Source organism: Phyllobates terribilis, unplaced genomic scaffold (assembly GCF_046119375.1).
Source record: "Phyllobates terribilis strain yellow unplaced genomic scaffold, ASM4611937v1 Scaffold_691__1_contigs__length_813055, whole genome shotgun sequence".
Classification (NCBI taxonomy): Eukaryota; Metazoa; Chordata; class Amphibia; order Anura; family Dendrobatidae; genus Phyllobates; species Phyllobates terribilis.
In genome coordinates, this window is record NW_027363451.1 from 756049 (window position 1) to 780627 (window position 24579).

Genomic DNA, 24579 nt, shown 5'->3' on the forward strand with positions numbered 1-24579 from the left:
CCCCCTGCAACTTCCCTTGTATATTTTGGTTCCGCTTGACTGTATCTGGCCAGTAGATGGCAGTCTCGCTCCATCCTTGAAACGTCATGTTGAAGTTCTTTTACTAGCTTTCTTGCCCGTTCTACATTCCTCCCTCCTTTTTGCTCGCCAGTCCTCGGGCGAGTGGACTCCTCGCAGAATTGATGTCTCCTTCCAGGCAGTGCAAGCTCAGACAGGAGTTGGGCACACTCCTGCGTTTTCTGCTGGATTCGAGACCAGATAAACTCTTCCAGAGCATATCGGTTAGGCGGAATTCCGGCATTAGCCCGCTCAGTTCTGCGGGGCTCTTCTTGCGGAGGAGACTCCGGGAGATCCGAGGAATCAACTACTGGGGATTGCAAATCATTTCCTGACTCATTCTGAGTTCCACTCAGGAGTGGCACCAACGGTTCTGACGGGCCCAACTGCATTGTGGCCCAGCCTTCTTCATCCCCCAAGGTTCCTGTATGTGGCACTTCAGCCAACACATCTGAGGGCCCAGCCCCGTTACAGACTTCTGCTTCAGAGGAGCAAGGTCACAACATATTACGGTGCAAAACCCTGGATGTCGCGGCGTCATCCCCTTCGGGCCTAACCTCGTAGACGGGGTTGTCTGGGTGAACCTTCTTCACCACCCGATATGGTATTGCCTCCCAACGATGGTCCAGCTTACTCCCAAATCGTTTAGCCCTCACCAGCACTCGGTCTCCTGGCTGAAGCGATCCACCTGTGGTCGGGGGTCGAACTGCATGCTCTACTTCCTGAAACTTCTGAGCAACCAGTCTTCTCACGGTATGGAGTCGACGCTGGTGTTCTCGAATCCAGGTACTTGGCTACTGCCCGGACCGGGGTCTTCTGAGTCTAGCTCCAGTTCGGTGATTTCTCGCCCACTTCTACCAAACAGCAACATGTAGGGGGTGTAGCCGGTGGTTGCATGAACTCGATTATTATACACCCACACCAGCTCGGACACGAATTCGGGCCACTTCATCTTTTTGTCCTCTTCCAGTGTTCGCAACAGGGTTCGGTTAAAGCGCTCGCATGCACCGTTCCCTTGCGGGTGGTAGGGCATTGTCCGGGAACGGTCGATCCCATAGATGCGGTATAGCTCATCCATAACTCGTCCTTGGAAGCAGGCTCCCTGGTCAGAATGTATTCGCTTTGGGCACCCATAAATCCGGATGAAATCTTGACAGATGGCCTTGGCTGCGGCTTCTGCCGTCTGATCTTTAATGGTTTTCACTACTGCGAACTTGGTGAAGTGATCAGTCATGACTAAACAGTGTCCATAACCGTTGTATGAAGTTCCTACCATCAAGTAGTCAATCATCAAGACTTCCAAGGGGGCAGAAGTTCGGATGGTCTGAATGGGAGCTCTTTGCTCCAGGGGCTTGTTCAACTCACACTGGCGACATGTTCGGCAGACCCCCTCGACTTCTTGTCGCAGTTGAGGCCAATACACCAGCCGCTGCAACCACCGGAAGGTCTTTTCTACTCCGAAGTGAGCACCTCTTCTATGAGCTTCTTGGGCTAGCTGTGTTACTAGCGCTCCTGGAACTACCACTTGCCAGGTAACATCAAACTTTCGAGGCAGCTGGATTCTTCGGCATAGCAAGCCGTCCTTCAGGAGGAGCCTCTCCCACTGGCCTAGGATTTGTAGGGTAGTTGGAAGTGAAGCGGCTCTGGTTTCCTGGTCTGGTCTCTGGTTAAGGGCGACCCATTCTCTCAACTTTGCTAGCTCCGGGTCGGATTGCTGCAGATGTATCCATTCGTCTCTTGAACGGCCCAGAATCTGAGTGGGCCTTGGCTCCTCTCTGGTCTCTTGGACGTCGACCACAGCAGCGGCGAACTGGCTGAAATCCGGGATCTCGTCGCCTTCAAGCTCCTCATCTCTGTCCTTCTTCGGCCCCGCCTGAGTGACCCGGGACAGGGCATCTGCATGTGTGTTCAGGGCCTTGGACCTATAGGTGATTTTATACTGGAATTTGAACATCCTTGCGACCCACCGCTGTTCTAACGTGCCCAGTTTGGCGTTCTCCAAGTGGGCCAAAGGGTTGTTATCTGTCTGCACTTGCACTTCTGACCCTAACAAGTACTCAGCAAATTTTTCGGTCATGACCCACACCAGTGCCAGTAGCTCCAGCTTAAACGAACTGTAGTTGTCCGGATTCTTCTCCGTATCTCGGAGTGACCTGCTGGCATACGCGATCACTCGCTCTTTCCCTCCTTGTACTTGAGCCAGCACTGCTCCCAGCCCATGCAAGCTTCCATCAGTGTACAACATGAAAGGCTGCGAAAAGTCAGCGTAGGCCAGAATTGGGGCATCTGTTAGCGCCATTTTCAATGCTCGGAATGCCTCTTCTTGTTGTGGGCCCCACTGAATGGGCTGCCGCTTGGCTCCCCCGGCTGTTCCTCTCAGCAATTCATTGAGCAGGATCGCAATCTTAGCGAAGTCTTTAATGAATCTGCGGTAGTATCCAGCAAGCCCCAGGAACGCCCTTAGTTCCCTTAGATTGGCGGGCGTGGGCCACTTCTGCACGGCAGCTACTTTCTCTGCAGTGGGGTGCACCCCTGCGCTGGACACAGTGTGCCCCAGATATTCAATTTCTCGTTTGAAGAGACGACACTTACGAGGCTTAATTTTCAGGCCGTGCCTTTGTAGCCGTTCTAACACTTGTTCCAATCGGCGGAGATGATCCTCAAACGTAGCGGAATAGATAATTATATCGTCCAGATATATTAAAGTGGCTTCAAAGTTGAGGTCCCCCAAGCATCTCTCCATCAGCCGTTGGAAGGTTCCTGGCGCATTTGTTAGTCCGAACGGCATCCGATTGAACTCAAACAGGCCCATAGGGAGAACAAAAGCTGTCTTTGGACGATCCTTCTCAGCTACTGGGACCTGCCAATAGCCACTGGCCAGGTCGAGGGAGGAGAAGAATTTGGCGCTCTCTAGTGCAGATAGAGACTCTTCGATTCAGGGGAGTGGATAGGAGTCCCGTACTGTACAGGCATTCAGCTTTCGATAGTCTACGCAGAATCTCAGGGTACCATCCTTCTTTCGGACCAGCACGATCGGAGCCGCCCAGGGGCTCTGGCTTTCACAGATCACACCGTTCCGCAACAGGTGGGCCAACAGCTCTTTCACCTCCTGGTACATTTGAGGCGGGATCTGCCGATATCTCTCTCGGATGGGAGCAGTATTTCCGGTGGGTATTTCGTGCTGAATGTCCCGAGTGCACCCGAAATCATCTTCATGCTGTGCAAACACTCCCTGATATCGCTGTAGAAGTTGTTCGATCTGCCTTACTTGTCCAGCAGAAAACTCAGTCAGGTTAGCTTCCATTTCTTCCAGGAGCTGGCATCCAGCCAACGGTTCTCTTCCATGTTCCTGGCTATTGAGGGACACCTCTAGGGTCCATGGTTTTCCTTCCACAGGTGCCAGCCCTATAGCGTCAGCTCTAGTAAAGGCCTCCGGCATTATGCACACTCGCGCCACCTCTTGTCGGGGCAACTGTAAACTGGTGCCACTTAAATTGATGCAGCGCACGGGTACTCGACCGTGCCGCACAGTGGCCAGAGTTCGAGCAATCAGGAGTCCAGAGGGCGCTTCTTCTCCCTCCATTGGTTCAACTTGAATGTCCACGCCCTCTAAGGACACATGTGCCAGCACCGGCAAAGTGAGTACAGTCTGTCCCACCGGCAGTGTCATTGTGGCTTCGGGCGGTATCGATACCTTACCAAGGTACTGGGAGGTAGTGGGCAACTTTTGAATCTGACGGACCCGCACGAGGTGCTGGAACACTCTCTTGTTAGCTGGGTCTCGAGTGGCGCGGGTCCAGTTGTTTTTGCTACAGCCCTCAGCCAGGAACTGTCCGACTTCTTTCAGCACATTCATGCCCAGGGTTACAATGGGCCTATCGCCTCCGGGCCCGGTGGTCAGTACGATCCCTTTTCGACCGAGGTCCTTTCCACATGCCCGCACGGACATCCATACTACTCCCGCTACTGGGATAGGTAGTTGATTAGCCGCCACCAGTTTGACAGTGGGTTCCCGGCAGGAACGAGCGACTTCAGGAAAGTGACTTTGGAAGTACGTCTCAGGCATAGTGGTCACTTGAGACCCGGTGTCCATCAAACAGTGGATCCGCTGCCCATTGAATTCAGCCCAGATAATGGGCCTCTCGGAGACAATGTCTTCAGAGCTCCCTCTTCTACTCTCTGAAGCTCGAGACCCCACGGTATGCTCCACAACCGTGGGGCATTTTAGTTTAACGGCTGTCCCCTCCTCCTCCTTTCTCGGTTGGGACAGTCATTGGAGATATGCCCCCTACCTCTGCAGGTCCAGCACTCCGGTCCTCATTCTGCCGATAGGTCGGGTACATGTCGTGCTGGGGCCAGATAGGAACGTCTTTCTCGCTCTGGTCTCCGTCCGCATTGAGCAGTACGGTCCGTCGGCAAGGGAGCAGTAGGAGTCTTCCTAATGGCATTCAGCTCACCCCGAATGTCTCGAATTTCCTGATGTATTTCCCGTACCCAATCAGGCTCTTGGTTGGTGAATCCAGGAGCAATTGCCTCATGACTTCTAACTGTGGCTTTGAGAACAGGAACTTCTCTCTCCAGGACTCTAGCTTCAGCCCCTACCTCCAGGAAGCCCATATCAGGGCTCAATCGCAGCCGCTCCTTCAGGATCTGCCTCAGGGAAGGGTCTTTCAAGCCAGCAATCAGTTGGTCACGCAACACCTCATCCAATGGTCCCAGTCCTCGGTTCCCATCTCGAGTTTTCTTAGTGATATGGGCCGTCACTTCCTGTAATGCATTAACATACTGATTTACTGTCTCATTTTCCCCTTGGACCCGCTGAAACAACCGTAAGCGCAAGTGTCCCAAATCTGTAGTGTCACCGTGCATGTCCTCTAGAATTTTTATCACTTTATCCACGGTGTCACGGTCCCCAGGTGGGCGGTACATCACAGTCTGTCGGGCCTCTCCATCAAGGGTTAGGAGGGCCAGCTCCGCCTGGGCTAGAGGGTCAAGGGGATACATGCGTAGCATACTTCTCAGTCTTTCTGCCCAGTCCCAAAGTGACATGCCATCCCCTGCAAACTTGGGAAGATAGCTGAGAATAGCCCCCAGGGGTATATGGCTCCGGCCGGACCCAGCCACAGAATGATCCGCCATCTCTGCGTCTGAATGTTGCATCCTGCCGACTACACCAAATGTAATGCAGGTGCCGGAATGCAACGCACAGAGACACAAGGCGAGAATAGTCAGAAATGTTTGTAAACAGTTTTATACAACAGGTATACTGAAACAAGGGATTAGCAACAAGGGTAATGAGCAGTGGTTTGAAATATCAGCAAAATATGAAATTTCTTGAAGTAAGGCGCAGTCTCTTAAAATAAGGCGCAGTCTCTTAAAGTAAGGTGATACCCTCAAGCATGAGAGACACCACACAAGTTCTTTAACCGTGAATTTGGCCCTAGCGGGGGTCACCGGTTATTCCCGCTAGGCCGTGAGTCTCTTTCCGGATAAATTCAATTAAATCACGTTGTGCTACTTTAGCCCCAACCGTTCCCCTCCCAACCTGAGTACTTAAACCCAATTGTCCCCGGTACCGTGGGTGAGCAGTGGAAGTGACGGCCCTGCTCACGTATGCAGCTCCTCTCTGCTTGGCCGTTGGAGGCAGTCTCTCGAGCCTTGGATAGGGGGGTCCAGGCCTCGTCTGTCGGTGGGTGACGTCGGGTTCCGCGAACTCACTCAGCACCGCGATCAGGTTCCTAGTATCCTCAGCAGGCACAGCACTCGGGTCACAACTGTGAGGGATCCGGAGCTCTTTTACCGGTGCCTGGCTGGAGCACCTCTCAGGCCTCTGGATTTGGCCTGTCACGTGGGGTTTCTCAGGACGCAGGGAGCACGTCTGCTCCTCTCTGCTGCTTGGCGCCAAAGACCCCTCTGGTTTGGCGCGCTGGCCTCTTATCTCTCTGAATTCCTTCCTGGAAGTCACCTGATCGAGTCCAGCGTCTGGACCTGCTCCCCCTGCAACTTCCCTTGTATATTTTGGTTCCGCTTGACTGTATCTGGCCAGTAGATGGCAGTCTCGCTCCATCCTTGAAACGTCATGTTGAAGTTCTTTTACAAGCTTTCTTGCCCGTTCTACACACACGCGACTCCGCTCCGTACACCTCGTACACACGCGGCTCCGCTCCGTATACCTCGTACACGCGCGGCTCTGCTCCGTACACCTCGTACACACGGCTCCGCTCCGTACACCTCGTACACACGGCTCCGCTCCTTACACCTCGTACACACGGCTCCGCTCCGTACACCCCGTACACACGCGGCTCCGCTCCGTATACCTCGTACACGCGCGGCTCTGCTCCGTACACCTCGTACACACGGCTCCGCTCCGTACACCTCGTACACACGCGGCTCTGCTACATCCACACTGTAAACCCCTCCTGACCCCACACATAAACTTCAGCACCATGACAACCAGCACAGCAGAGTCCTGCATCCACTGAGGCCCCAGATCATGTGACCCCCTGACTCCTCCCCTCCTGTGACCTCATCACAGGTCCTGTGCGCACACAACAGCCATATATGTGGTGGCGGCTCTGCAGGTGGAGGTATGTGGAGACCCCCATGACTGGGTGCAGGGGGCATTAACCCCTTCAGCACGGAGGCTCTTTTGGGGTCTTGGGTTGGCCCTTTATAAGAATCATAAGGTTTTTGTTCTGTTTCCTGTAATAGATACATACGACCCAACTATGGGGACAGGAAGGGAGGAAACGTATTGTTCTCATAGTACAGGACCCCCACAGTGTAATGCCCCCATTATGCCCCTTATACAGGATGTATGATGCCCCCACACAGTGTAAAGCCCCCATTATGCCCCTTATGCAGGATGTATGATGCCCCCCACACAGTGTAATGCCCCCATTATGCCCCTTATGCAGGATGTATGATGCCCCCCACACAGTGTAATGCCCCCATTATGCCCCTTATGCAGGATGTATGATGCCCCCCACACAGTGTAATGCCCCCATTATGCCCCTTATGCAGGATGTATGATGCCCCCCACACAGTGTAATGCCCCCATTATGCCCCTTATGCAGGATGTATGATGCCCCCCACAGTGTAATGCCCCCATTATGCTCCTTATGCAGGATGTATGATGCCCCCCACACAGTGTAATGCCCCCATTATGCCCCTTATGCAGGATGTATGATGCCCCCCACACAGTGTAATGCCCCCATTATGCCCCTTATGCAGGATGTATGATGCCCCCACACAGTGTAATGCCCCCATTATGCTCCTTATGCAGTATGTATGATGCCCCCCACACAGTGTAATGCCCCCATTATGCCCCTTATGCAGGATGTATGATGCCCCCCACACAGTGTAATGCCCCCATTATGCCCCTTATGCAGGATGTATGATGCCCCCACACAGTGTAATGCCCCCATTATGCCCCTTATGCAGGATGTATGATGCCCCCCACACAGTGTAATGCCCCCATTATGCCCCTTATGCAGGATGTATGATGCCCCCCACCGTGTAATGCCCCCATTATGCTCCTTATGCAGTATGTATGATGCCCCAACACAGTGTAATGCCCCCATTATGCTTCTTATCTAGTATGTATGATGCCCCCACACAGTGTAATGCCCCCATTATGCCCCTTATGCAGTATGTATGATGCCCCCCACACAGTGTAAAGCCCCCATTATGCCCCTTATGCAGGATGTATGATGCCCCCCACAGTGTAATGCCCCCATTATGCTCCTTATGCAGTATGTATGATGCCCCAACACAGTGTAATGCCTCCATTATGCCCCTTATCTAGTATGTATGATGCCCCCACACAGTGTAATGCCCCCATTATGCCCCTTATGCAGTATGTATGATGCCCCCACACAGTGTAATGCCCCCATTATGCCCCTTATACAGGATGTATGATGCCCCCCACAGTGTAATGCCCCCATTATGCCCCTTATGCAGTATGTATGATGCCCCCACATAATGTAATGCCCCCATTATGCCCCTTATACAGTATGTATGATGCCCCCACACAGTATAATGCCCCCATTATGCCCCTTATGCTGTATGTATGATACCCCCACACAGTGTAATGCCCCTATTATGCCCCTACAGTACCGCCTGAGGTCCTGCAGTTGGAATAATCCCTCTGGAGTTGGTTTTCCCTTTGCCTGCTCCCCTCCATGTATACCCTCGAGCATGTATACATGCATGTAGGGGAGCAGCCGGCCTTACTAGATATCGAGGCTTTGTACAGTACTATACGGCCTGAGGATGGTATCAGAGGAGTAAGACATTTCTTTAAATCGAGATCAGTACAGTGTAGCAGACATAATGACATCATTGAAGATCTTCTAAAATTCACTCTTTCTCATAACTTCTTTCTTATTGACAGGCAGTACTTCCTCCAGCTCAGGGGTACTGCGATGGGGAGCCCCTGTGCCCCCTCATACGCTAACTTATCCCTGGACTGGTGGGAGGAATCCACAATATTCAGAGATGATTATAAGTGTGGGATCCATATACTGGGGTATGGTACAAATATATTGACTACATTTTTATCATCTGGTCGGGGACGAGTGAACAATCTTTTTCATTTGTCGGGGAACTCAACATCAATAGAGTGGGCCTTAGATTTACATCTGAATTTAATTATAATAATAATAATATTTTTTATTTTTATAGCACCAACATATTCCACAGCACTTTACAATTTTAGGGGAGACTTATACAGACAATACAGACTTTACAGAATAAGCATAACTCAGATGTTAAAAGGGGTGAGGGTCGCAAGCTTACAGTCTATAAGGAAATAGGGGAGACACAAAGGTAAAATGTAGATATATTCTATAATACAACTGTAATATACTAAATAGGGTAAGTACATAACACTACATGAACTGGTCGCCAGCCAGTATGTGTACAGGACAGACAGAGGCTAATCAGTGCATGGATGGTATGAGCATGATTTTGAAGAAAATGTTAATATGGGCCAAACTGGGACAGTTAGATAAGTGTGTTGAGGTGATGGGCCAGTCTAAAGAAATGGGTTTTTATGGCATTCTTAAAACTCTCCGTATTGGGAATTAATCGAATTATCCTGGATAGTGCATTCCAAAGAATTGGTGCAGTACGTGAGAAATCTTGGAGACTGGAGTGGGAGGTTCGGATTACAGAGGATTTTAGTTTAAAGTTATTAGCAGAACGGAGGGGACTGGAAGGGTGGTAGACTGAGACGAGGGAGGAGATGTAGGGGGGTACTGAAGGATGGAGCGCTTTGTTGGTGAGAGTGATAAGTTTATATTGAACTCTGTATTTGATGGGCAACCAGTGCAATGACTGGCACAGGGAAGAGGCATCGGTGTAGCGGTTGGCGAGGAATATGATCCTGGCTGCTGCATTCAGGACGGATTGGAGAGGGGAGAGTTTTGAAAGAGGGAGACTGATTAGTAGAGAGTTGCAATAGTCTAGACGAGAATGAATAAGAGCTACAGTAAGAGTTTTTGCAGAGTCAAAAGTAAGAAAATTTCTGAATCTAGAGATGTTTTTGAGGTGTAGATGACACGAGTGAGTGAGTGATTTGATATGAGGAGTGGAAAGATCTAAATCAAGTATGACCCCAAGACAAGCGGGCATGTTGCTGGCGAGTAATGGTGGAGCCACAAACGGAAATGGCAATATCGGGCACAGGTAGGTTAGTGGAGGGAGGAAATACGAGTAGTTCAGTTTTTGACAGATTCAATTTTAGATAGAGGGAGGACAAAATGTTAGAGACAGCGTAAAGACAATCACTGGTGTTTTGTTATAATTCCGGGGTGATGTTTGGAGAAGAGGTGTATGATTGGGTCATCAGCATAGAGATGGTACTGAAAACCGAATCTGCTGATTGTCCAATAGGAGCGATGTATAAGGAGAAAAGAAGGGGGCCTAGGACTGATCCTTGAGGAACCCTGACAATAAGGGGAAGGGGAGAAGAAGAGGAGCCAGCAAAAGATAAAGTAAAGAAGCGGTCAGAGAGGTCGGAGGAGACCCAGGAGAGGACAGTGTCCTTGAGGCCGATAGAGCGGAGCGTAGTGAGGAGGAGCTGGTGATCCACAGTGTCGAATGATTCAGAGAGATCCAGAGAATCAGCAGGGAGTAGTGACCATTAGATTTAGCTGTTAGTAGATCAATAGAGACTTTAGTGAGTGCAGTTTCAGTAGAATGTAAACAGTGGAAACCAGATTGTAAAGGGTCAAGAAGAGAGATATCTGAGAGATAGCGGATCAGACGGGAATGGATGAGGCGTTCCAGGAGTTTAGAGATAAAGGGAAGATTGGAGACAGGTCTGTAGTTAGCAGCACAGTTCTCGTCCAGGGATGGTTTTTTTCTTATTCTTCTTCCGTGACTGGTTCGAAGTCAGAAAATGAGCAAGATGCAGTGTGGGAGGGAGGAGCATGCATTACATTTGAGGATTGGGAGAAAAGTTTCTGTCGGATATGGTTAATTTTCTCTTTGAAATAATTGACCAGATCGTTAGCGCTGAGGTCGGTGGTCGGGGCCTGTGCTGTTTGATTGAGGAGAGAGTGAAAAGTGTCAAACAGGCGTTTAGGATTATTGGACCGTGAGATGATGAGGTTGTTAAAGTAGGTTTGTTTGGAGAGGTGAAGGGCAGAGTTATAGGTTTTAAGCATAAATTTATAATGGAGGAAATCTTCGGCGAGATTAGATTTTCTCCACAGCCGTTCAGCGCACCTGGAGCACCGCTGGAGAAGACGTGTTTGCGGCGTGTTCCAGGGTTGTCGCCGTCTGTGCTGAGTTGTTCTCTGTGTATGAGGTGCGGCTTCATCCAGGGAGCATTGCAATGTTTCGTTATAATGCTTCAGTGCAGAGTCAGGACATGAGAGGGAGGAGATTGGGGCCAATGATGTTTGCAACGTTTTCATAAATTTCTGGGTGTTAATGGATTGTATATTTCTGTAAGTGTGCAAAGTGGGGGTGTCCTGAGCAGGGGGACAGTCCTTGACAGAGAATGAATGAAGGTTGTGATCAGAGAGTGCAAGAGGAGCGTTAGTAAAGTCATGTATTGAACAGAGCCAGGCGAAGATCAAGTCAAGAGTATTTCCATTTTTATGTGTAGGAGAATTAGTAAGCTGTGAAAGGCCAAAGGAGGAAGTTAGAGATAAAAGATGAGCTGCAGATGGGGAGACGGAATTGCCAATTGGGATGTTAAAGTCTCCTATGATGAGGGTGGGGATGTCATAGGATAGAAAATTTGGAAGTCAAGTGGCAAAATGATCCACAAACTGACGGGAGGGGATGGGAAGGGCCCGGAGGGCGATAGACAACCGCCACTCGCAGGGAGAAGGGCCGGTAGAGTCTGACTCTGTGGGCTCAAAAGAAGGGAAGCTAAGTGAGGGTGCTGGGGGGATAACCTGAAAAGTACATTTTGTTTAAAGGGGCAGACCAACACTAATTATTACCTGTTGACGCTCCTGTATGTACTGATCAAGTTAGATTGGAATGGGACCCTAGGGTCACTCATCTACCATAAACCTTCAAGCACTAATAAACTATTGAAGTGGGATAACCACCACCCCCATCCCCATATAAAGAGGAAAACCCAAGGGCCAATTTTTACGTTTGAGAAGGTACTGCTCGAATGTCACAGAATCTAATATACAGGCAATAGACCTGAACACCAGATTAAGGGATAAAGGGTACTCGTGGTACATTTTGGATTCCGCATCATCATTTGCAGAAAAATGGGAGAGACAGACACTCCTCCATACCAATCCAAGAGACCAAGAAGAAGATTGGACTACACGAGTAAGAAAAACTTATGACAATCAGAATGACTGTATCTTTCATATCCTCAGAAAACACTGGGATATACTTGTGGTCGACCCGGACCTGAGGGTGCTGTGGAATCTACTCCCACAATAACTTTCAGAAAGGGTTGGTCTTGCAACCAAGGGGATTTGGCTAGATAGAAGAATCTGTGGTTTCTTTACATCTGGAGAATGTTGTACATGTAATTGGATGAGACCATGTAAATCTTTCTCAAGTTCCTCCATGGTTAAAATCTTTTTCCAGTGGGATTATTCCAACTGTAAAACCTCAGTACTAGTATTTATGGCAACATGCACCTGCCTCCTAGAATATGTAGACAAGATCAAGAGGGTGTCTAGGAGGAGAGTAGGGGAGCATTTGGGCGATATATGCCATGGTCGGGAGATCCCATTAGTGAGACACATGAACAGTGCACATCAAGGTGAACCCGGAGACCTCTCCTTTTGTATCATTGAGGTGGTTAAACCCAATGTGAGAGGAGGTGATCACAATAGATGTATCCTCTGAAAGGAAAGTGAGTGGATTTTTAGACTGGATTCACGAGCCCCTAAGGAACTCAATGAGCAAATTTCCTATGCCTGTTTTGTGTGAACAGCCCCATTCTGGATTATATTTTTGGATTTTATGCTCTACCCATTGCTAGTCAGTTCCCTGTGAATGGGCTTTACATATTGTTGTACTTCACCGAGATATCTGAGCTTCTATATCAGAATTATTACTTATCAATTATATTCCACTTATACTATTTCGTCATTAACAAGTGTGGTGTTCCTTGTGTATCTCTAATTGTGCAATAGAGGTCAAGTTTGACCATTTAGGAATATACTGTGGGCCACCATCCCATATTTTTCGTAGTGATAAAGTAGATCTACATGTCTATTACATGATGGGAGGATGTGCAGTACTTGTTTTTAGTCTCCCATGATGCTGATCTCAGAGATAGGATTTTTCTATGTTGGTGGTATGCAATCCAATACCATATGCGATCCGGCGTGGAGCGCATGTGTGGCACCCCAGGGGTCTGGTTACCACAGTAATAGAAATATTATGTCTGAGAGCAAGTGGGAGGTTTCTCTGGTCAGGAGCCCTAAGCATGCAACACCGCCGGCCCAGACCTGGGAGGGGAGGAATCTGCCCTATATAAACTGGGTCTAGGGCAGGATTAGGAAGGGAGAGTCCCAGACAGAGACGCAGTCAGGTCTGGAGGACAGCAGACACAGGGAAAGCAAGAACTAGGAGCTCTGTAGGAGCAGGAGCGAGTGCCAGAGGCTGGAAGCTAGAAAGCTCGCCTTGGCTGAAGACACTAAACCCGGACACGGAGTCCGAGGCTGTGGGGACATCCAGGTCCAGCAGCAGAATCCAACCGGCAGGGGATTCCGTGTCCTCTGGCCATAGAAGCCCGGAGGCACGGTCACAAGCAAGGGACCAGCACCGCCATCGTGAAGCGGAGGCTGACGGAAGGCCCCAAGTCACCGGCCATACGGGTGAGCACCACACGGTATACTCAGGGACGTGGGCTACTTCTACCCGCATAGAGCAAGGTAGCCAGGAAAGAGTGCAGATAGTCAGGGAGGCCTACAACTCCACCTGGCCAGGGGAGATCCTACTTGCTTACAGACTGACCAGGCCCCTACTGCTAACCGGTACTCCCGGGAGGGTCTGCGTTATTCCATCAGTAAAGACCCTGAACTGCACCACACGTCTCTGTGTTTCATCGCTGCACCAGCACCATCAGTACTGGGACGCTCACACCATCACTCCCATCATCCACACTAGCTGCCCTGAGGCAATACTTCTCCCGTGGGGAGTTATCCCATACTTGGCTGCGCATACAACATCAGCCTCAGCGGTCTGCAGCGCAGCGGCGGTCCCCACTGACCGCAATCCACGGGTGGCGTAGTCGGACATTTGTCACATTACTAAGACTGCCACTGGTTTGACCGCCCTGGGCACGGACCGGGTCACCGCCACGGAGGACTACAACCCCCAGCAATCCGGCTCCGGGTATCCCCTGCACAGCACAGGCCCAGGGGGCGCGTCACATGCTTCCGGACATGCGCATGCGCAGATAGGAGACCGTGATGCCCTCCGGCATGGAACGCACATGTCCAGGCACGTTTGAGCTTTCTGCCGCCCGTTGTTTTGTGCCGGATTGTGAGGCGTTCTGAAGAATTTATTTTTGTTCCATCTGTCTTTAGTTGATCCCACTGATGCATCAGATAAGTCCTCAGAGAATTATAATTAGAGGAACCCATGGACACATTAGGATTTGTGAGGCTGACCTCCGCTCTCCTCTATTTCCTTTGAATATATTGTGTGACCTGTATTTCAGAACAGTAGCTCCTGGTTTATTTCATTTCCATGTGTAAATTGAATTTGACTCGTAGTCTTTGATATCTCTCTCAAACGTAGTTTTTTTGATGTCTGAGATGGCATCCTCCAGACTTTGTAAATTCTTTTGCATATTTTGTTTGAGTTTTGGATCCAAAAAGGCTTCTACACCAGGCGGAATAAGCAAGAAACAAATATCAAACGCAATGTAACTTGGTTATCCTATAAGGGTTTTTTTAAATGTGGCCATACACCCTGTAAAGCATGCAACTATGTTAATAAAACCGACACATTTGAAGAAAACCTAACGGTACAGCAATTTTCAATACACAATTTCATCAATTGTAACACTATAGGGGGTCATTTATTTAATAGAGTGTATAGAGAGTTAACTACAATACGTGGGATGCATGTCAGGGCCTCTAAAAAAAATGTATTAGAAGACATTAATCTATTAAGATATTTGGCAGTCGGCACCACACAATCTAAATCACTGAAATATGATACGGGGGCAATGGTAACTGTGCAACAAAGCACTTAAAGAAGTAGGTAGAGAAAAGCTTGCACAGTGAGATAATGCACATCCAAAAATAATAAGAATTACTACAAATAATAAATACAATAGCAACTTTATTTCATGTAGGGACACACAAGTGGTTAAAAAACATACGACCCCTGACTAAGCTACTGTAATAGCTATACACGTAGGGCATAGATACCTATGGAGGGAGTCCACTGTAGAGAGGTAAGCCCTACGCGTATCGCTACTACAGTAGCTTCATCAGGGGCTGTATTTCTCTTGCTGATGAAAAAGGTCATAGTTATTTGTATAACCCTGAATGCTGAATTCTATTCATTTGGAAACAATCATGTTTGCTGTGCTAATGACAAATTGTACTAAGTCAGCTGAAAGTTTATTTAAAACAGCCCCTGTGATACCAACTATGTAAATAGATTAGCTCAAACAATGATAGGTGATCCCTGCACCTTTACCTCTTTTACCTGGGCTTTATGACCTCACATAGATGTAAATATAAACAGGGGTGTCTGTAGTGCTATAGACAGAATGAAATTTGGGACAGAGAATCACGGAACATCAGAAGGACTTTGGAAGGAGAATGGGAGACATCCTTCAGGAAAGTAGATGGATTGCATGGCATCTAAAGAGACACAGATTTCTATTCTACATGATTCTAGTCTAAGGGTATCATCCCTCACTGGAAAGTTTCAGATCTGCTCCATTAACCATCAGAGAGACCATTGATACTTTTGGGAAGTCCAGGAGAGGATGAAAAAGTCACTTGGCCCCATGGATATGCTGTTTTGGTGTTGCTGGGAGGGACCCACCAGTCACCTAGAACCCATGGAGACATTTGGAGTTGCCAGGAGGGACCCACCGGTCGTCTGGTCTCATGGAAACTCTCGGAGAGGCCAGGATGGGACCATCGGGTCTCCTGGTCTTGTACCTCGATGGACTGTTGACTTCCTAAGCTTGCCGCTACCTTTTCTCTGTGGGGGCCCACCAGAAGCGGAGGGCCACTGGTTGAGGTAGTCGGCCCTGGAAGTCTCCAAAGTCGCAGCTGTTCTATCCCAGGCGGGCGGAGAAGGAAGGGTGAGACTGTGTAATGTTGTACCATCTTGGGTATTTGCTGGGACTGTTCTGTATGTTTAATGTCCGCTTTGTGGTGCAATAAAGTATTGCCACGCTGTTTTACCCTCACCCTGTGTTGTTTGAGTAGCATTACGCCCACAGAAGACCCCGGGTCTTCACAGTCCCTGACCAGGGTGGTTCCATGCGGTGTTCTTCAGACAAGGTGCATTAAATAAACAGTGAGCTGACCTCTCTTTCCATTTTCTCATTATATGCATGTTTTCCTTATAGTGACAAATATTTCTTTTTGCTAAAACTGTGATATTTTTACTTTAAAACTTTTTTTAAACCTTTTTTATAAACTTTTTAAAATAACTCTCATTAGTGCGATCATACAACACAGAAGCCTTTGATTGCTCAGGTGATGCACTGTACTACTGTAGTGCCGTGTATTATCACTGCCTGTCAGTAATACTAACTGCCCCATGCACATGAGATAAGTGTTGGCTGAACGATCATTTGGCAGACGGCTATCTCTCCCGACTCCCCCATACACAAATATTCCAGCTTTCCTGTGGTTTGTATGTCTGACTGCATCTGTAGGGAGGTCTCCAAATACATTATATAGTCGACCAAAATCAGTGCTTCCATGTAACTTTAGTCTAATGTTTATGGAGGCGTTAAAAAGTAAGTTATTGAACTCTGCCTCTGGCCCGGCCTAATAGACTTTTGTACATTACAGGCCCAGTACTTGGGGGAGGAGGGCATTCAGCCGAACTCTGTCACACCTTCTTAGATGCCATGTTTGCTTTTTGCAGGAGCAAGTGGTTAAACTGCCAGGGATTTTATTGCAGCCGCACCTGTGCCATCCCTGAGGTGTACATCTATGTTCTGGTGCCAAAAGAGTTCATAACATGTTAAAAAATTGCAAAATGTATCTTGTGCTTTTTGCATGTTTTTTCTTTTTACAAGAATTGTTGGTGCAAATTTTCTTTTGAAACATTTTAATATCTGCTTTTCTTCTGTTTTTTTTCTTGTAATATAGGAAAGCCTAAGGCTAGAAATAGAACCCATAATACACTGTACATGTAGACTTCAGTATCAAATAATTTCTGTCCGTGGCATTTGTACAAACAAAACAGCTTTTATAAAAGCCTCAAACTTCTGTGTGTGAATCAGACATGAGATCTAACTTGATAGAAGATTACAGTTCGGGGAAGACGGGAAACATTCCTACAGACGGCCAGTGGTGATGTAGTCAGTGACAGACTGTCTCCAAATATGGTTTTAGATCCGTAGTAGAAGATGTTTCCTCATCATGAAGTAGTTATTTCTCATGTCACGTGAAATAAATATCTCCTGCAGTATTGCTAATGCCAATTCCAGTGACGGAAAATGAGACGAGAATTAGCGTTATGGAAGGTGAATCTATGAGAAACGTATTCAGCTGCAGACTTCGAGGAAGAAATTGCTTGTTGTCTGTGGCCTAAAATATAAAGGTTTTATTACTAGATGTTAAGAAAAAACTAAATTTAAAATAATAAATCTCCTCATATGTTTCCCTTATTATCTCCAGTAATTGTATTATTATACAGGATTTTTATGATGTTACATCGGCTCATCTTCTTCTCGTTCGGGTCTCTACAATACCGGATCCTCTCAGTGAAGATCGTCTATATAAGAAAATTTTCCTGATTTACCTATCAAAGATGGATATGGACAGGGACAAGATGGTGGAGAGGATATTACACCTCACCCTAGAGATCCTCTTCCGGCTTACTGGAGAGGTGAGAGATTCTGATGACGTCACATTACATCATTCTTATCTACTGGAATAACAGAAGGACAGAACTGGAGAGGTGAGGACTCTGGAAATGTCTGGAGTGAGATTTATTAATGTGTCTCTCCATAACCAGAGATTAATCACGGGGCCTCCACCTCACCCCCTGATACATGAGGACATCAATGACCAGATCCTAGAACTCACCTACAAGATGATTGAGTTGCTGACTGGAGAGGTGACGCTGCTGGGAATGCTGGGACATTATACAGTAACGCTATGAAGGGATCGGGAAGATGACGGTATCATTGTATGTGTCAGGTTCCTATAAGGTGTCAGGATGTCGCCGTCTATTTCTCCATGGAGGAGTGGGAGTATTTAGAAGGACACAAAGATCTGTTCAAGAACATCATGATGGAGGTTCCCCAGCCCCTCGCATCACCAGGTAATAGACAGGACTAAATACACACGGCCTAGAATTATCTGTATGTAAAGAATGAATTCAGTCCCATATGTGTTTCCTCCAGATCTATCCAGTAAGAGGACAACACCAGAGAGATGTCCCTGTCCTCTTCATCCACAGGACTGTAAACAAGAAGATCCCAATGTTCCTCAGGTATATAGAAGATGTCATGAGATCTCCCCTATGATGTGTAGACGGCTGTAAAAGTTATGTCTTCAGTCTTGTTTTATCCACCATTATTATGTTTTATACTTGTGTAATGAGAACGGTGGAGATGGCAGGATTAGAGCCGATCATACATATGACTTCTCCATCTGTCTGTGACTTTTATAATATTTGTTTCAGGGTGAAGATCTGACCCATATTAATACTACAGAGACATATGTGAGGGGTGATGAGTGGTGTAAGGAGGAGATTCCTACATATGACTACCCAGGTGAGTAGTAACCATGAAATGTTGAGAAGTCTCAGATTTTTCTCAGTAATAGTGGTGGAGAACGCAGCACTACTGGACCAGGGTACACGAGTAGGGTCCAAACCCCATATAATATAAGAGAAACCTCGGCACTCAGGTAATGAATTTTAGCAAAAGCAATTTTAATTGCAGTCCACAGCAGAAAAAAAAACAAAAACACGTTTCGGTCTATACGACCTTCATCAGTGTACCACTTGTTGGGAATGACAATAGGAAAGGAGGGTGAGGACGCAGTGTCTCAGGCACGTGATCCCTTTGGACCTGAAGACAGTGAGAATAGGCTACCAAAACCTCGATATCCACGCCGATGTATGGTGTGGATGCCGCGGTTTTGATAAGACCAGAAGACAGGGAGAATGGGCTAAGGGATCACGTGCCTGAGACACTGCATCCTCTACCCTGGTGAGTAGTGACCACTAATTTCTGAGAAGTAACAGATTCTTCTCAGTCACCGGCTGTGGCTGCTTTATCAGTCATGTAGTCCGGCCGTATCACAATCGTGTGATCACCATTTTCCCTCTAGACCACAACATTCTCCTCCATCCGAAAATATTCAATTTACTTTGTGTAATTGTGAAAGCCCTTTTCTATAGAACTTACAACCTGGAGGATCCACCTACCCCCTGGGATTAGGAGACGCTGACCGTTACCTGCCCAGATCTGTAAACTACAAAGCCAAATGACAGCGTACGTAGAAAGTGCTGACAAGTGAGAAAATCACTTGAAGAAAAATATTCTGATGGGCCTGTAAGAGAAAGCGGAGGGTAATGATGGTGTTGGCTTCCTAGATCCCTGATATCTTATTGGATGAATCTACCTTCTCTCCCTTCTGTGCGGCTGAATGTTCTCATATGGTCCCTACAAGACCAGGTCCAGTCTTTCTGGCCAAAGTTTGCTTTTTTTGATCGAAAACATTAAATGTGCAGTGAGGGCCAAGTGTGAATTTCTGTACAATAATAACAGAGTTTCCCTTCATCCTGACTTTTCAATTTCTTTTTAAACCAACTAACTTCAAACAGGATCTTGATAAACTACATAAAAACATTACACCTGTGCCATGATGTATCGCTAAGCTGAGCGTGGCTGATGGCTGTAATATACATCTATTCACGCCTGCAGGAGATGTGGTGGCATGGCTCGAGCCCTGGTTTCATGGATTCACTCCACGTCATCAATTCCATTATGTTTTCAATCCTAAAGAATTCAGATTCCTGCACAATCTCTCCTGAAATGGGGGCACTAATACTTTCTCTACTCTTCTGGTCAGGACTCCTCATACCTCCAATGGTCCACCATAAATTAGTGCATCTCCGGTTTAGTGTTGGATTTCTCCCTTCATACATACATTGTTGTTGGGGATGTTACATGTTTATATATTCTTTCTTTTTTTTACAAGTTCATTCTGTATGATAGTTTGTGGTGGGATCGGCCGGCCTCACTTATATGTCTCTGTAACTCCCTGGTAGTCTTTTAAAAAGATCTCCATTGCTTCTTCCAAATGCCCGAGATCTAAATTTAAGACACCTCAGCTCTGCAGTATTGTAAAAAAATTCACTTTAAATGTCTAATATTTCTTCTTGACACTAATGTGACAGAAAATACTGTACCTTACGATAGTTTAGATGATGAAGAGCCACCGAGCCCCAGACTCTAATTACCCCAGAGAGGTTTCTCCACTAGTTACTCATTTTTCTCTGATGGAGACTGTTGAGTTTGATCATTTCAGTAGACGTGTTATTGTCTATACTCACAGTTTTTGACTTCAGTAATCCTCTGATTTAACCCCTTCCCGCAGACAGTTTTATGTTCCTAATCTGACGTGTGTCACTTTATGTGGTGATTATTCTGGAATTCTTCACAAAGGATAATAGTAAACAAATGGACCTTACAAATTATTTTCCAACTTCTTTTGAATCTGACAATCCCCTATATACGGTTGTACACTACTGTCTGGGCACATGGCAGGGTAAGAAGGGAAGGAGCGCCATTTAGCTATTAGGAATGCAGATTATCCTGGAATAGTTCACAGACGCAATGTATTGGGGGCACTGTTCATGGTCACCTGGCAGCTCAAAAGATGGCCACCACAAACAGGCTTGTCACTATCTACTCCATTTACAGATTTCACAAATTACTTTGCTCATCACCCTTTAACCCCTCTACATGGATCTGGACTTAAACAGAGACCCCTAGGCTTGGGCCACAGTGTTACCTGCTATTCTGTGGAGTGAGATGGGAAGAAGAATAGTCAGGTAGCCGGGTCACAACCAGGAGGGCAGAAAAAGTACAAAATCAGAAGACACGAGTAGTCAGTAATCGGGCCGAGGTCACAACCGGAAACAAATACACAAGCCAGGAGCTGAGCACAGAGGACTGAACCAGAGGAGAACAAGGCTGGATCTGGCAGCTTCCAGCTTTAGTAGGGTGCGGTGCTTTCCAAATGGCTGAAGCAGGGAGCAGATTACTCCAGCTGGACAGCACACACACCCATACTGCCAGACTGGATGGTACTACTGGTCCCAGGCTACCTAATCTTAGTGGCTGGACAGAGCCTGCGCCTTTTACTCCATATTTGGGAGGCAGAATGAACAAACAGTTGAACACCACGCTCCACTGGTTCATCCTATGAGGTTTTCTATTAGATGGTCATTGTCCTGGTGAATAAGTGAATTTTTTTTTTATATAACTTGCCTTTATTTACAGACAGTTTAAGTAGAAATGTTCAAAAATATAAAATTCAAGGATTTTTTATTAAAAAATAATAATTGGTTTTATTCTTGGCAGATGTCTGTACCAGGAGATCAGAGGGACAGCTGACATCTTCAATTTTTAAATCAGATGATCTTGAGATCCCACAGGATACAATTGAAGTGAATGACATTTCCCCAGATATACCATCATCCCTTCACAGCAAAGATCTGTCATCTGATCCTATGAAACAGGTCCTGTCTTCTGATTCATTACCGACTACTAAGGAAAATCATAGTCACAAAATAAGCATTAAAAAACAAACTGCTCCTAATGCAAAGAAGCCATTTTCACATTCAGAATATAGAAATAGTTTTCCTCTCAAAAAGTCTTTTCTTAAACATCAAAAAATTCACACAGCGAAGAATAGATTTTCTTGTTCCAAATGTGGGAGATGTTTTAATCAGAAATCAAATCTTGTTAGGCATGAAATAACTCACACAGGAGAGAAGCCATTTTCCTGTTCAGAATGTGGAAAATGTTTTGTACAGAAATCAAATCTTATCGCACATCAGAGAACTCACACAGGGGAGAAGCCTTTTCCATGTACAGAATGTGGGAAATGTTTTGTTCAGAAATCAAATCTTATCAAACATCAGAGAACCCACACAGTGGAGCAGCCTTTTTCATGTTCAGATTGTGGGAAATGTTTTGTTCAGAAATCAAATCTCATCAAACATCAGAGAACTCACACAGGGGACAAGCCTTTTCCATGTTCAGAATGTGGAAAATGTTTTACAGAGAAATCAACTCTTATCAACCATCAGAGAACTCACACAGGAGACAAGCCATTTTCATGTTCAGAATGTGGGAAATGTTTTACACAGAACTCAAATCTTATCAAACATCACAAAACTCACACAGGGGAGAAGCCATTTTCATGTTCAGAATGTGGGAAATGTTTTATACAGAACTCAACTCTTATCACACATCAGAGAACTCACACAGGGGAGAAGCCTTTTACATGTTCAGAATGTGGGAAATGTTTTACAGACAAATCAACTCTTATCAAACATCAGAGAACTCACACAGGGGAGAAGCCTTTTCCATGTTCAGAATGTGGGAAATGTTTTACAGACAAATCAACTCTTATCAAACATCAGAGAACTCACACAGGGGAGAAACCTTTTCCATGTTCAGAATGTGGAAAATGTTTTAACCAGAAATCTAGTTTTCTTAAGCACCAGAGAACCCACACAGTGGAGAAGCCATTTTCATTTTCAGATTGTGGGAAATGTTTTAACCAGAAAGCGCATCTTGATAACCACCGGAGAACCCACACAGGGGAGAATGCATCAACTACACACAACTAGTCTCTGTACAGACAATAAAGGCCCTAGCTGCACAACTAAAAATGCCACCACAGACCTAACTCCCTAATAAGCCGTTGAGGAGTTTCTTGTACCTCCTGAGGAACCAGAGGGGAGGCTACAACACACTGTCAACAAGGGGAAAGTAAAGTATGAAGGCCCATGACCTAGGACGCAAACCCAGCTTTATGACACTAGGCACTAAATTGTGACCCAAAATCCTTTGCTAATCTTCAGATTTCATGATGTCTTGCACACAGTCAAGGCACCTAGTGCCATAGGCAGCAAAACAACCCCAAAACACCTTTGAACCTCCACCATATTTGACTGTATGGGTTGTAAATTTATTGATTATGCTGCGCACCTTGGTCAAAGGAACATGCGGATCCCTAAAGATGGACTTATAACCTTGAAATTGTTGATATTTTTCAACAATTTTGGTTCTCAAGTCCTCAGACAGTTCTCGTCTCCTTTTTCTGTCTTCTCCATGCTTAGTGTGGCACACATATGCACACAATGCATAGATTGAATCAACCTCTCCCTTTTTTATCTAGTTTTAGCTGTGATTTTCATATTGCCCACACCTGTTACTTGCCACAACTGCGTTTGAACAAGCTTCACATGCTTGAAACAAAGTTGTTTACCCACAATTTTGGCAAGGTGCCAACAATTTTTTCTGGCCTATTTTGTGTGAGATTATGTTTAATTTGCCTTATTTTCTCTGTTTTCTTGTTTTGTTCCAATATACGCAAAGGAAATAAACGTGTATAACAAAACATGTAATTGCAATAATTTTCTGGGAGAATTACTTCATTTTCTGGAACAATTTCAAGGGATCCAACACTTTTCACCATGACTTGTTTTTGTTGCCTTTTTAATTTGTTGCAGCATTTCCTCCTCTACGTGTTCAGCTATATTAGGAGGCTTGTAGCAAAGTCCAGTTAGCAGCTTTCCATTATTGCCATGTCCATGTACATTTACCCAGACTGATTCTACATCAGGAATGTAAAACTCAAAACATGAAAACTTTGACAAAGTCGTGGGCCAACCAGTATACAGTATAACGGGCCCCACATCCTCCTCCATACATAAGAAACAAGAGGAAAAAACTTCAAGTCAGAGTCCCATATAATAGTGAAAAAATTACAAAATGTTATTAATTATAATTTATACAGGAAAAAAATATGAATCGCAGAAACAGAGACAGTTAATAGTAAAGCAATGGAGGAGCACTAATGAGGAGCATGAGACAAATTAACATGATTCTTTTCTGATGTAAATACATAATTGGGCTGCCAAAAAATAAGAATATATTGTTAAAATGCAGTGAAGCATTCAATAAAAGTGCAGGTGCTTGTGAGGTAGGTCAGAAGTAGTTGCTATATAAGAGGTTAGTTATACCGTTGTCTATATATAGGTACTAATATAGATAGCTCATACCGGGGACAGCAGATCTTTATAAGTGGTATCAGTGCCCTGACTCTTAGGCTACAGGGTAAAAGTATATCCTAATACATATTAAAGCCTAGAAAATGCACCTAAGTAGGAAAAAAGATTAAAGAACGGCAGCAAAAAGAGTGTAGCATGAACCCTATAGAATACTTACAGCCACAGTGGATGTGAACACGCTCCTCAATTGCGCTCACCCTGATGCGCGTTTCGGCACAGCTGCCTTCATCAAGAGGTGGCGTCAATGAAGGTGGGTAGGGTTTAAAAAGAACCCTTGAGCCAATAGAAAAGGGGGTGTGTAGTCTCTCGGCCAATGGGTGTGGGGAGGGCGTGGCATGACACATGGCAATCACTGCTACACCGCCGCATCCAAGGCAAACGCATCATATGATCCGTCACGCCACAAGCACGTGGGGAACCACGTGATCACGCGTCATGGAGCATAGATTGATACGGCCAACGAGGACACCACAGAGAACAGTGAAGCACGAAGTATAACACGATTATATGAGATCATAGTATAAATGCATAATAAGATATGAG

The 24579-nt window shown here is 46.3% G+C and overlaps 1 protein-coding gene across 1 annotated transcript; it reads left to right on the plus strand.

Annotated features, from left to right (window-relative positions):
* Positions 1-6583: 6583 nt before the first annotated feature.
* On the plus strand, positions 6584-23293 carry LOC141235836 (uncharacterized). The gene is made up of 7 exons (XM_073668187.1): positions 6584-6644; positions 17407-17598; positions 17728-17829; positions 17913-18036; positions 18119-18207; positions 18400-18490; positions 21314-23293. Exons 2-7 carry the CDS (start codon positions 17521-17523, stop codon positions 22588-22590), a joined length of 1761 nt encoding a protein of 586 aa, XP_073524288.1. The 5' UTR covers positions 6584-6644; positions 17407-17520; the 3' UTR covers positions 22591-23293.
* Positions 23294-24579: the final 1286 nt, after the last annotated feature.